General features: G+C 37.6%; 2 protein-coding genes across 2 annotated transcripts; one reads left to right on the top strand and one right to left on the bottom strand.

Moving 5' to 3' along the window:
- The first annotated feature begins 2683 nt into the window (after nt 1-2683).
- Nucleotides 2684-4624, top strand: LOC142627372 (uncharacterized). The gene is made up of 2 exons (XM_075801216.1): nt 2684-3005; nt 3891-4624. Exons 1-2 carry the CDS (start codon nt 2868-2870, stop codon nt 4377-4379), a joined length of 627 nt encoding a protein of 208 aa, XP_075657331.1. The 5' UTR covers nt 2684-2867; the 3' UTR covers nt 4380-4624.
- Nucleotides 4625-5362: 738 nt separating this feature from the next.
- LOC142627373 (nuclear transport factor 2B) lies at nt 5363-7105 on the bottom strand. The gene is made up of 2 exons (XM_075801217.1): nt 6679-7105; nt 5363-5679 (listed from the first exon to the last, which is right to left on the bottom strand). Exons 1-2 carry the CDS (start codon nt 6973-6975, stop codon nt 5605-5607), a joined length of 372 nt encoding a protein of 123 aa, XP_075657332.1. The 5' UTR covers nt 6976-7105; the 3' UTR covers nt 5363-5604.
- Nucleotides 7106-12562: the final 5457 nt, after the last annotated feature.

A 12562-nucleotide genomic window follows, 5' to 3' on the forward strand; every position in this document is an offset into this window, starting at 1 on the left:
TTGGAGGAAAAAAAAAAGCTGTCTTTTGAAGAGGCAAACAGTTTGAAAATGTTATTTCTACTTATCAAAAAAAAAATGTTATTTCTGATTTTTTTGGTGTTTGGTGCAAAATTGGACCATGTTTATTTATATTTAAAAAAAAAAAAAAAAAAAATTTTTTTTCCCAAGTTACTAAAAATAATCCAAGAGAAGTGAAAAGCTTAAAACATTTTTAATTTTTTGAAACACTCGTGTCCTCAAACCAACCTTTATTCCCTTATGAAACCAGTCTTTTCCCATCATCACCATTGCTATATCTTCGCCATATCTTCGCCGTCATTGTAACCTCAACACTTTCAACATTCTCATTGTAGCTGTTATTATCATGTATCTTGCACAAGTAAAATAATTTGTATGCACATCAAATAGGATTGGGCTTGGGCTTGGGCCTGGGCCTGGGCCTTAGCTTGGATTAAACTTGTTTTCTTTTAACATTTCCTTTCAAATAAAGTGGAAGCTTGAAGACAACTTAAGTTTGTAACGTAAACTTGTGAAAATGTTTTGAATATGCCTCAAAGATGCCTCCAAGATGACTTAAAGATGGTGGTGAAGAATGGACTATGCATAATGTAAAATGAACGAGCAATGGAGGAATATCGGAAAATGGCTACAAGGGCCTAAGAATGATTATATATATATAGGATTGGGCTTGGGCCTTAATTTGGATTAAACTTGTTATCTTTTAACATCTCCTTTTAAATAAGTGGAAACTTGAAGACAACTTGAGTTTGTAACGTAAACTTGTGAAAATGCTTTGAATATGTCTCAAAGATGCCTCCAAGATATTTTGAAGATGCTTTCAAGATGGTGATGAAGAATGGACTCTGTATAATGTGAAATGAATGAGCAATTGAGGAATATCGGAAAATGGCTACAAGGGCCTAAGAATGATTGCATCAATAACCAAGGGAGCTGTTATGATCAATGCGCTACTCTACAAAGCTTGAGGAACATTGGCAAAGGACAGAGTCATGATGATTTATGTGAAATGAGTCGACAAATTTTGCATAGGTTGAAAAAAAAAAGTGAGAAAAGAGTTGTGTGATTTGGGTGTCTCACATAGAAAAGTAGACCCCAAAATCAAGATGTATGTGAAAAATAAAATGGAGTACATCTAATTAGAAAAAGTCAACTTAAGTCAATAGTTTGGTCTGATTCAGGCAGTAATTATTGTAAATCCAAGTCAAGTCAAGTTGACCAGGGTAAATGCTTACATGGTAGGTAGGCTAACGTGACAGCTAATGTGGCACATAAAGTGCTATCATGGTAGAGATGACTTGGCACTAAGGTTAATGTGACAAAATAGGTTGATGTGTATTTTTGGTGTGGCCTTAGAGCTGGCAAGGTGCAATATTGTGTTGACACTTGGCGGCATTCTAAGAGGTAGTCATGTGGCATGTATGGATCAAGGCTTGGCTAGGTGTGTAAGGCACATGGGACAACAGTCAAATCTTTAGGCAGTGTGTGAAGTACATTTGATCATTGCTAGAAACTTATAATAGCATGTGTGTTTACTTGGAAGCTTTGATTGACTCGAATTCTTCCGCCGCTGAGAAGATTGGAGGAAGATCTTTTGAATGGTAATGGCGGTTAAGTTGAATGGAGGCTTTGATATGGTAGTTTTGAGGAAGGTAATGGTTTTGTGGCAGTGGGGGTACACTAGAAACTTCTTACGGTAATAGAGGGATACGAAAGAGTTTTAATGAAGGAAATGAAAGGTTGAAGAAGTTGAGAGAGAGAGAACCCAAGGACATTTACATCCAAGAAGAAAAGAATTTAGTGGCTACATCTTCACAGTACCAAATTGTTTAATTACAATGAACCCAATTTGAAATATTTAGGGCATTTGTTAATGGATACATTTCACACTCCTGTTAAGGTGGAATTTAATTGGCCATTGGCTCTCATTGCATTGGAAAACAACAAAAACAAATAAACAAATACTTCCTTAACTAACCAATGTGTAACTATACTAAAAAAAATCGATCGATTATTATTAAGAAAAATTTGGCTTACCTCTAATACTTTTTTAACCGGATATTTTCTATTGTTTTAAATATATAATGACAAGTGGCAATGAATTTTAATATTTACCTTTTATTTAATTAGTGGGTGATGTGACAATTTTTCATTAAAACAAATAATAATTTTAGTTAAAAAAGTACTAGAAATAAGTCAAACTCTATAAAGAATTCAATCTTAACCCTTGCCTCCAAATACTTATTAATCGAAGCCAATATTTATAGGAGGTTAAACCCTAAATTAATTATGTAATTATATTGTACAAGCAAAATACTATACTTACACAAGTTGGAACAATTAACACTTCCGTTAAAAACAAGAAGCAATGCAAGTTAGAATGGCCAAGAAGAAATAGCAAAGACAGAAGAGTACAGTAATGAAATGTGACCTTACCGTTACTCTCTTATCATGAATCTTTTGAAAAATGGCTGTGGTTACGTCTCATCTTCGTGCTATTACTACTATGATCAGCAAGATGAAATTGGCCGCAATTAGTACATTTAGCATTCTTTTTCCTCAATTATTTGGCGTGTTAGGCCGGCCTTCACATCCCTGTCAAATTTGAAAGACCACCCTGACACTCTTTACAGATATAAGTGCCCATTTGATTTGGACAACCTCTACAACCGCACAAATAAAGTAATCAGCGCAGTATGGGCCACGATATAGGCTCAAAATGCTACGTGTCTTCCAAGTATGGTCAGCTTTATAGGACAGCTGGAAGTTTTGACTTGGTTCTCGAACTCTAACTCAGTGTCTATAGTTTTCTCATCAAAGTTGCATTGCATCTCTCAAAGTCATCGGTGATGGAGTCAAATCAGAAGGTGGAGCTCGAACTCATTAATATCGCAATCCAGAGACTTGTTGAGGAGAAGAAAATCAAAGAAGCCTCTAGTACTGATTGCCTCGATGACCAGCTTCTCCTCTCCAAATTGCTCTCTCAGGTTTATTTGATGACTTCTATGATTATAAACCGACATTAATTACACTTATACACTCTATGAATACAACTACAGTACACTTCATCTTTGCTTTAGTATCATGTCCATACTTCACCTACTTTCTTTATTTCTCTCATTCTCTCTTTTTATTGTCAAATTCATTTATTAAGAAAAAAAAAACTTATAATTTCCTCAGTTTCATGGTGGAATTATTGTTTTTTTTTTTTTGTGTTAAAAAAAAGATCTATATATGTTGTCAAATTTATTATTTTGCCGATGTTTGATCGAGTGCAACTCAGCCTAGTGTGAATTAACAGCTCCTCTGTCGTCTTTGACTATGTTTACTGCTTTTTTTTTTTGGATAAATCTAAAAGATCTTTAATTTACCGTTGGATATGTTTCTTGTAAAGAGAGGCTGGAAATGCACACCGTGGAAATAATATCTTCTTTCATTTTTACTCCTGACTTTGTCCACCTTATTCTTTTTCATATTCTCCCAAATGGTAATAGTATCAGTTCGTTCATGGGCCAATGTCTGTTTGATGCTCCTAGATAATGTCACTGGGAATCTAGGACTTTTTATCCATGGCCTTCTTTAGCGTTGATCATTGCTAATTACTAGGCTTTGAGTAGCACGAACAACTATAAAACATTCTTGTTTTTATGTAAAATATACTGTACAATTTTGCAAGAAATACTGAATACATGCAATTGACTTAGCAGTACTAATATATCCTTGCTGGAGTTAACTAGATTGCATTCATTGATGTTCAGGAAATTAGCCTTATTTTCTTTTATTACAATGGTAAATAGAAAATTTAAAATCATAGCTTGAAAATTCCAAAAGATACAACAAACTTTATGTACCTTTACGCATGTTTGACACAGTTGGAATCATTGAAAGGAGATGGCACAATTAAGGAACCTGAAGCTTCAACTGAAGCTTCAACCGAGATAGACGAATTATCTCCTACAGCAGTCTGTAATGTTGATAACAATATGGAGAATGCTGGTCAGCTGAATGGGGGTAGCAACGAAACTGAGAGCGAGATTCTTAAAGAGCTTAAGAAGTTGAACAGGCAGAATTTTGTAACCCACTGTCTTCTTTCTGTCATGATTGTACTGACTGCTGCTTGGCAATTATCTGAGGTAGCTCTAATTATGAAAGTCAAAGAGGGATTTAGAAACCCATTTCAATCCTTCAGAAGTTTACTCACTGGAATGCTGAAAGGCCCCAATAAAAATAGTGAAGACGCAGAAAAACAGTCCTCACATGCCAAACAACCGAAGGAAGCCCCTCCACTCCCGGCTCTCAAAATTCCAGAACTCCCCGTTTTGGATTTACCAGATTTAGGTTTAAATGGTGAAAATAAATGAGTGTTGTTTGATATGAAGCAATAGCATGTTTCGAGCAGAACTAATCCGCAATGTTCGAGACTAAATTATCTTTAGCCTAATTTCATTTGTTGATATGTTTGAAAGGCATGATGTAATATATTTTGCTCATAGTCTAAGAGCTGGTATATTAAAACGAAATATGTCCTCATATGTCATTTCTTTTAGCTAATAACATCAAGAGACCGCATATGCAGGCAGACAGTAGTGCTGCTAGTGCTTGTGCACATTTCTGGTTCTTCCTTTAAAAGTGCAATTATCCCTTCTCCTTTGGCTGGGCACACTGCTAAATCCTAAGCAGGAACAATCATATAATTCTTAGCAAGCTGTTGCCTAATGCCTACTTATATTGCTCTAAAGAGCATTAGAACAGACTTGATTTCAAAGTACCACGGTGGTCAGGGACAGCCATGGCAGTGCCTGAGCTTTCGAAATGGAGAACAAAAGGGCAAGGTTCCAAAAATAAATACCATCCATCTGAGCAAATGTAAGTACACATTTGAAAGAACCTGATAATTAGGTACAGACTGGATAATTCAAGCTAATTAGTGGCCAACTTTTGGTGACACTGTGAGTCTGTGACATGCTCAGATGAGATTGTTCACCCAAAGTATCAGAAACACCGGCAACCATGCACAAAGGGTAGTTTGACCTTTTGTCTTAGTTGGAAGAGAGGATAAGAAACAAGAAGTCGAGGGCAAGGAAGAAAAGGAGGTGGACTATGAATTGCTGCAGGGGCATATGGTTCACATGCCATTCTTCCTTGCCAACAGATTGGGGTCCCTAACCACAAGCGCCAAGCCAACAGCCATATAAGCAAGGTGCAAAACACCTGCCACTTGGTATTTTTTAATGTGAAGAGGTATTAACAAATAACCAAAAGCAGAGCTGATTGCCCATATGTGGGACTCATCCAAGACTAAATTTATACTTATTTGGTATTAGCCAAACTTTCAGAGCCGATGTAGTAAACCCATTTCATTCAAACAGATATCCATGAAAGTATCTTTCATTCAAACAATCACAACTGGGAAATCTCTGACTTATGGGGACAAAAGCACAATGAAACCTTAAACACAACCATCCAAAGAAAACCCTCTTTCCATTTGATATGTCTATAATTAAACAATGATAATCAAACATACAATCTGGGACATTTGGGCCGCATACAACTTCCAATTGTTGAATTTGAGTGGTTATCTTGTCTTCATGCATAGTTCAAACGGAATATGTCATTCAACACGTAAAAGCTTCCCTGCGGTGTCGGTATCAAATGGAACATCTGACCGCAGATAGCATGACAAGAAATTACAGTTAGAACAAAGAAACGCAAAAATTAAAGAACAATCACTTTTATTAGTAATTTACACACAATAAGTAAAGAACCTACAATGTAACATTTGAGCTAGAAATCATCGGCACAGGAATAAGTTAATACATGATAACCATAAAACGCGCACAAAGAATCAAAGATACAAAATGTCAATTTAGGTATATAATTATTTCAAGCAATGATTCTTAACCACATCATTAGTATAGTTGGCTCGCACTTAATGCAAACCATTAACTATCAAAACATATAGGTCTAGAGGCTGCAGAGATTCAAATGCCATGATTCCTATATAAGAACAGAGATTGAATAAAAAAAATAAAGGCAAAACGTTTAAGAATCCGATAATGGGTACACTAAAAAATTCAAAACATTTCCTGCTTACGCTTTATTTATAAAGGCTCTCAGAAATGCATAAAAATAGCATAAATACAAGCATAATCAGAAAATCAAATGAAGTCAGACATTGGGTGCTCATCTGCCTATAAAAGAGACTGAGCAATGCCACCGCCACAAACTATTCTTCAACATTTTTACAAACCGTTGATGTGACTAATTTCTTACTGGTTTTCATCTAGACCCATTGACAACTTACAACATCAGCGATTTGTAAAAAAATTTGTAAAAAAGTTTGTATCTCTGGCATTATTCTAAAAGACTCGATAGCTTTCATACCAAGAATCTCATTTTTTTTTTTAAAGCTTATTTCACCATTAGCGAGTAACGCAATCGTTTCGATTTTGAAATCTAGAATGTGAACAATTGAGGGAGACATACATTGAAATCGGTACATTCAAAGTAGAGTACTAACATCACAAATTTACAAAAGCAATATATTCAACCAAAAAGCAGACGATAAACCCTAGATCCGACAAAAACAACAAATAAAAAAAAAAAAAATCAAAATAGATCTGAGCGATCTGGAATTCCGATCGATTAAAAAATTGGTACCTGGCTGAACTTGAGGGCGTGTTGTTCGCCGGCGAGCTGGAGGTTGCCGCTGACGAAGACGAGCATGCCGCCGGCGGGGCCAGAGGGCTGGCAATCGACGGTGGTGATGCTGTGTTGGCACTGCTGGAAAGGGAGGCTGGTGAGCTTGGCAACGATGTTTGGGGAGCCTTGGATCTTCTGACCCTCGAAAGTGAGCATGGACTCGTCTTGGTATAGGCTAGCCAATCCGGCTCGATTCGCATCGAACGTCGTGTAGTAGTGCTCCACGAATGCTCTAGCCAACTGGTCTGGATCCATATCTCTCCGCCGCACCAGATCACTGCCCCTCCTCCGCTTATGCCTCACGCTACCAACAAAGAGCTATAAGAGAGAAAGAGAGAGAGAGAGAGAGAGAGAAAAGTACGCGTGTTTTCTAGACTGGTTGGGCAAATCAAATTTAATTGAGATCGAGAACGACTTTTTTATATGTGCGTTTACAACAAACTGTACTTAAATTTTAGCTTAATCTTTGTCTATTTTAATGGGCGTAATTTTTAGAAGATATAAAATACATTTCTAAATTTTTGTTTACTATTTTTAATCAAGTCTATCAAGATAGAGTTCTTACACAGGATTGATGAAAGTATTTAAGAATCAGATCATAAGATCGATATGAGAATGATAAAATCATATTATATAACTAAAAAATATACTATAAAATACATATAACTATAATTTATAATATATATAAAAAAAAACATTGAACAAAAGTAATTTTTAACACAAATTACTAATAAAATACAAAGTATCAAACTGCAAATACATCAACAAAGTTATAAGTTTTAACACCACAAACATTCTCACATAAAAAAGTCAAAGCAAACAACAATACCAAGTGCCTCACATAATGTCAACGTCAGTGGTCTCTTTCACAGCAATGCTACCATCGGATTTCTCTGCCTCTCGTACTCGTCCTCTACTCTCTAGTTTCTTTTCTTGTCTTGTCTTTTTTTTTTTGATTACGTTAAAGTGATGTCAGACTTAGATTTTTTTTTTTTTTTTTTGTTGTTGCATTTTTATATGGTTTTTATTTATCAATCTGGGTCAGGGCTGCTAGGATGATCATTTTACCACGTTTTTTTTGACAGTTCAGGGTCTTTGGACTCCACTTGGAGGCACGAAATAATAATTTTTTATTTTTTAAATTTTCCTTCATAGCAATGGATTTTTGATATCGCTATGGAATTAGGAGCCTATTAAATCTTAATATCCAAATCGGGATCCCACGTAGATCCTACATTAGTACATATTCTAGTAAGATCAAAGATATTGCAGGATCTTAAGATTTGGAGGATCCATGTTGAGATACTAATAACCATGTATCAAAGAGTATGTACAAATGGGTTTCTTAAAAAATCTTCATTCTACACTTCGAAAAACAACTTTATCAATTTTAGCATATTATTTCATAACTCACCTTACATCTCTCATCTCTTATTTTTCACATCACTTCCAACACTATTCATCTCTCTCTCCCCCTCTCTCAAACCCACATTAATCAAGAAAAAACCAAACCTATCGTGACCAAACCCATATCAACCCATCATGCCAACCATGACCCACCCACAACCCACCACAACAACCCATTAGTGTCGATCAACCCAACAACACACCGAATTGAACCACCTAGAAACCATCAATGCACAAAAAACCCTATTGTTGTTGATCCAAAAAGCCAATTCAACCACTCATAGGTAGATTGATGTTCCCAACAACAAATTGAAGCAACCTACCAAGTTTGAACTAGAAATTTTGAACTTGCAAGTTCAAATCGGAGGTTAGAGAGAGAGAAAAAAAAAAGTAGTAGAAGCTACGGTTCATTGTATTTGACTTCTAAATTCTTTTAGGAATAGAGCCTTGAATGTAGAGGATTTTTTTTTTTTTTTGGGTTATATAGATTATAGGGTTTTGAACTCAAAGTTAAACTTTGAGACTTGGTTGGTGTCACACTACTATTTGACTCTACCTAGTGGTCCTAAACAATTCATTTTGATTTATCTTGCTGATATCTATCGAAACTATTTGGGTAAGATCATGTTAAATATTAGTATTGATACACCATGTTGAATATGCTATTATGGATGCGAAAGCGAAAACATAAAGTATAGAACATAATAACACAAGAGGATTACGTGGTTCAGCCTAATGGCCTACATCCACGGAGGAAACCCTATTAGAGTGTAGAACAAACCATGTGTTACAATGAACCATAACATATGTATATATAGTAGACTAAACTCTAAACTAATAGACTTCTAGTACAAGTAGGAAACTTGGCTTGCACACAAAGTAGAATTAGGCTTGGGCTTATGCTAATGGGCTAATATATCTCTAACACCCCCTCTCAAACTCAAGATGGAAACTTGATGAAATCTTGAGATTTGATTAGGTTGAAAAGATCCCTTGAATGAAGTTTGGCTCTATGATGGTGGCTTGAGAAAGGCAATGGTCTTGCAGTGTTGATGCGACTTCTAACGATGACATGACTATACCGGAGAATTTTGACGGCAGCAGTGGAAAACCAAAGAAGATGAATGCAGTGAAGAAACATCGAGGAAGACAAAGATTGCTCTTAATACATCGTAAGGACAGAAAACCATGGCCATAGGAAGGCAGCTCTGATACCATGTTAGAAATACTGAATTCAATAGTATTGTATTTCTCACTGAAATAATATACATGAGTGCCTTTATATAGGAGGCATATGAGTGTAGTACAAGCAAATATGAGTGTAGTACAAGCAAATATGAGTGTAGTATAAGTAGTACAATGTGTGCTATACAAGTAAGTAACCTAATTGGGCTAAGCCCACAATACATACGTTAACAGCCCCCTCAACCTCAAGGTGGATGGGAGACCAGCTTGAGGTTGTCAACTAAATCACGAAGGTGTCCCTTAGGATGGGACTTGGTGAAGATGTCTGCAAGTTGATCTTTAGAGGAGACGGAGAAGAGCTTGAGAGCACCATGAACAAGATGATAATGGATGAAATGACAATCAATCTCGATATGTTTAGTCCGTTCATGGAAGACATCATTGTGAGCAATGTGAATGGCACTCTGATTATCACAGTAAAGAGGAGTAGCAGAGGATGTAGACACACCTAAGTCCTTAAGAAGCCATCGTAACCAAAGGAGCTCAGATGTGGTATTAGTAAGAGCACGATATTCTGCTTCAGTACTAGAGTGGGCCACAAAAGTTTGTTTCTTACTTTGCCAAGAAATCAAGGAAGAGCTAAGGAGAAAACAATAGCCAGTGGTGGACCTACGATCAGTGAGATCTCCTGCCCAATCAGCATCAGAGAATGCACGGAGTACAAGAGGAGACTGAGCTGAGTAGAAAAGGCCATGGAAGAGAGTGCCCTTCAAGTATCGAAGAATGCGCAGAACAGCAGCATAGTAAGTCGACCGTGGAGCAGACAAATACTGGCTGACCTGATGAACAACATAGGAAATGTTTGGACGAGTGACTGTGAGATAGACTAGGCTGACAACCAATCGTTTGTAAAGAGAAGGATTAGACAATGGTTTCCCCCCCGAGGGAGTCAGATGCGCATTAAGCTTAACTGGGGTGTCAACAGTCTTGCTGTCAGTGAGTCCAGCACGAGACAAAAGGTCAGAGGCATACTTGGCTTGAGTAATATAAAGACCATCTGAGGAACGAGTGATTTCAAGACCCACGAAATAGCTAAGGTGTCCAAGATCTTTCATCTCAAACTGCTGACTGAGAAAATCCTTGAGTTCTTGTATGCCACTAAGGTCATCACCAGTTATGATCATATCATCCACATAGAGGAGAAGTAAAATGGTGCATTTATCAGTACGATGAAGAAATAAGGCAGCATCATAAGGACTGGCAGTGTAACCCAAGCGAAAGATGGTAGAGCTAAATTTTGCAACCCAGGCTCGAGGAGCTTGTTTAAGACCATACAATGCACGTCGAAGGTGACAAACCTTGTTTGATTCAATGGAGAGACCTGGAGGAGGTTGCATGTAAACTTCTTCACTCAAATTCCCATTAAGGAATGCATTTTTAACATCCATCTAAAAAAGATCCCATTTTCTAGTAGCAGCAACAGCCAGGAGGGCACGAATAGATGAGATGCGAGCAACTGGAGCAAAGGTCTCTTCATAATCAATCCCATACTCCTGTGTAAAGCCTTTTGCAACAAGATGAGCCTTATAGCGCTCAATGGACCCATCTGAGCGAGTCTTAATCTTGTAGATCCATTTACAACCAACCACAGACTGTCTAGGAAGGAGAGTAACCAGGTCCCAAGTATGGTTTTTGGTTAATGCATCAAGTTCCTCTTTCATTGCAATCTGCCATAAAGGGTCAGTGGAGGCCTCACGATAGGTTTGAGGCTCGTGGAGTGTAGCAAGTGCAGTGTAACAATGATAATCAAGTAAATGTGTAGGAATGGATCTTACCTGGGTTGAGTGATGAGGTGGAATGTTTGGTGGAGGTGAAAGGTCTTGTGGAGGATCTTTAGGCGGAGCAGGAGCGGGGGACCCAGGCGTAAGGTGGGGTAGCTCGTCATCAATCTGTTCATCTTGAATAGGCATCAAAAGGATCTAGAGGTTGAATAGAGAAGTCCAAAGGAGGATCAAGAGGATTTGGAGAAGGAACATGAGACTCCTTTGGAAAGACATCAAGTACAGATGAGGTAGTGAGGGAAGAACGAAAATGAGAGAGTTCAACAAACAAGCGGTGTTCCTAGAAGGCAACATTATGAGAAACACGAAAACGATGAGAGACAGGATCATAACATCGATACCCCTTTTGTGTTTCGCCATAACCAAGGAAACAACAAAGTTTAGATCGAGGCTCAAGTTTGTTGTGCTTATGAGGCTGAAGAAGAACGAAACAAGCAGATCCAAAGGAGCGAAGGTGATGATAATCAGGGGGTGACCCAAAGAGGCGCTCATACGGAGTTTGATTATGGATGACAGTGTTTGGAATGCGGTTAATAGTGTGAATAGCATGAAGAGTAGCTTCACCCCAGAATGGGGGAGGAACCTTGGCAGAAAGAAGAAGAGCACGAACAGTGTTAAGAATATGACGAAGTTTTCGTTCAGCTCGACCATTTTGCTGAGAGGTACCTGGACATGTTAGATGATGTACAGTGCCATAAGAGTGTAATAGAGCTTGAAAAGCATATTGAGTATATTCAAGAGCATTATCAGAACGAAAAATTTTGATTCTTTTGGAGAATTGGGTTTCAACCATTTTTGCAAAGTTTCTGTATATTGGCAATATTTCAGAATGAGATTTCATAGGAAATATCCAACTGTAACGAGAAAAATCATCGATAAAAACAACAAAATATCGAGATCCACCAATACTAGCAACAAGAGAAGGTCCCCAAACATCCGAATGAATTAACTCAAAAATACTATTAGAAATAGAATCACTATTATTAAAAGGTAAAGCTGGCTGTTTTCCTAACTGGCATGCAGTACAATCAAAATTATCTTTAGACACAGAACCTAACAGACCCTTAGAAGCTAATTGTTGTACCTGAGAAGAGGGTGCATGACTAAGACGAGAGTGCCAAAGTGAAAGAGAGGGTAAGGAAGACACCGCAGCAGCAGCAGTAGCAACAGACACCGGAGCAACAGGTGGAAGATGAAGATTGTCCACGGGAAACATACACCCAACTCTAGAGCCGGTCCCAAGCTCTTGCCCCGTCCTCGGATCCTGCACAGTACACCCAGAATAGTAAAAAATAAGGCAATAACCTAGTTCAGCTAATTGTCCCACAGAATACAAATTATAGGATAGGTTAGGAACATGGTAGACCCCAGGTACAGAGAGGTTAGAGGTCGAAACAAAACCTAGACTA

Source organism: Castanea sativa, chromosome 3, assembly GCF_040712315.1.
Source record: "Castanea sativa cultivar Marrone di Chiusa Pesio chromosome 3, ASM4071231v1".
Classification (NCBI taxonomy): Eukaryota; Viridiplantae; Streptophyta; class Magnoliopsida; order Fagales; family Fagaceae; genus Castanea; species Castanea sativa.

Bases quoted from the DNA above. Each gene is read 5' to 3' on its own strand.
- LOC142627372 (XM_075801216.1), top strand. From the start codon at position 2,868: ATGGAGTCAAATCAGAAGGTGGAGCTCGAACTCATTAATATCGCAATC. The intron at 3,006-3,890 runs GTTTATTTGATG...TGTTTGACACAG, and splicing joins TCTCCAAATTGCTCTCTCAG to TTGGAATCATTGAAAGGAGA.
- LOC142627373 (XM_075801217.1), bottom strand. From the start codon at position 6,975: ATGGATCCAGACCAGTTGGCTAGAGCATTCGTGGAGCACTACTACACG. The intron at 5,680-6,678 runs GTACCAATTTTT...ATCTGCGGTCAG, and splicing joins ACGCCCTCAAGTTCAGCCAG to ATGTTCCATTTGATACCGAC.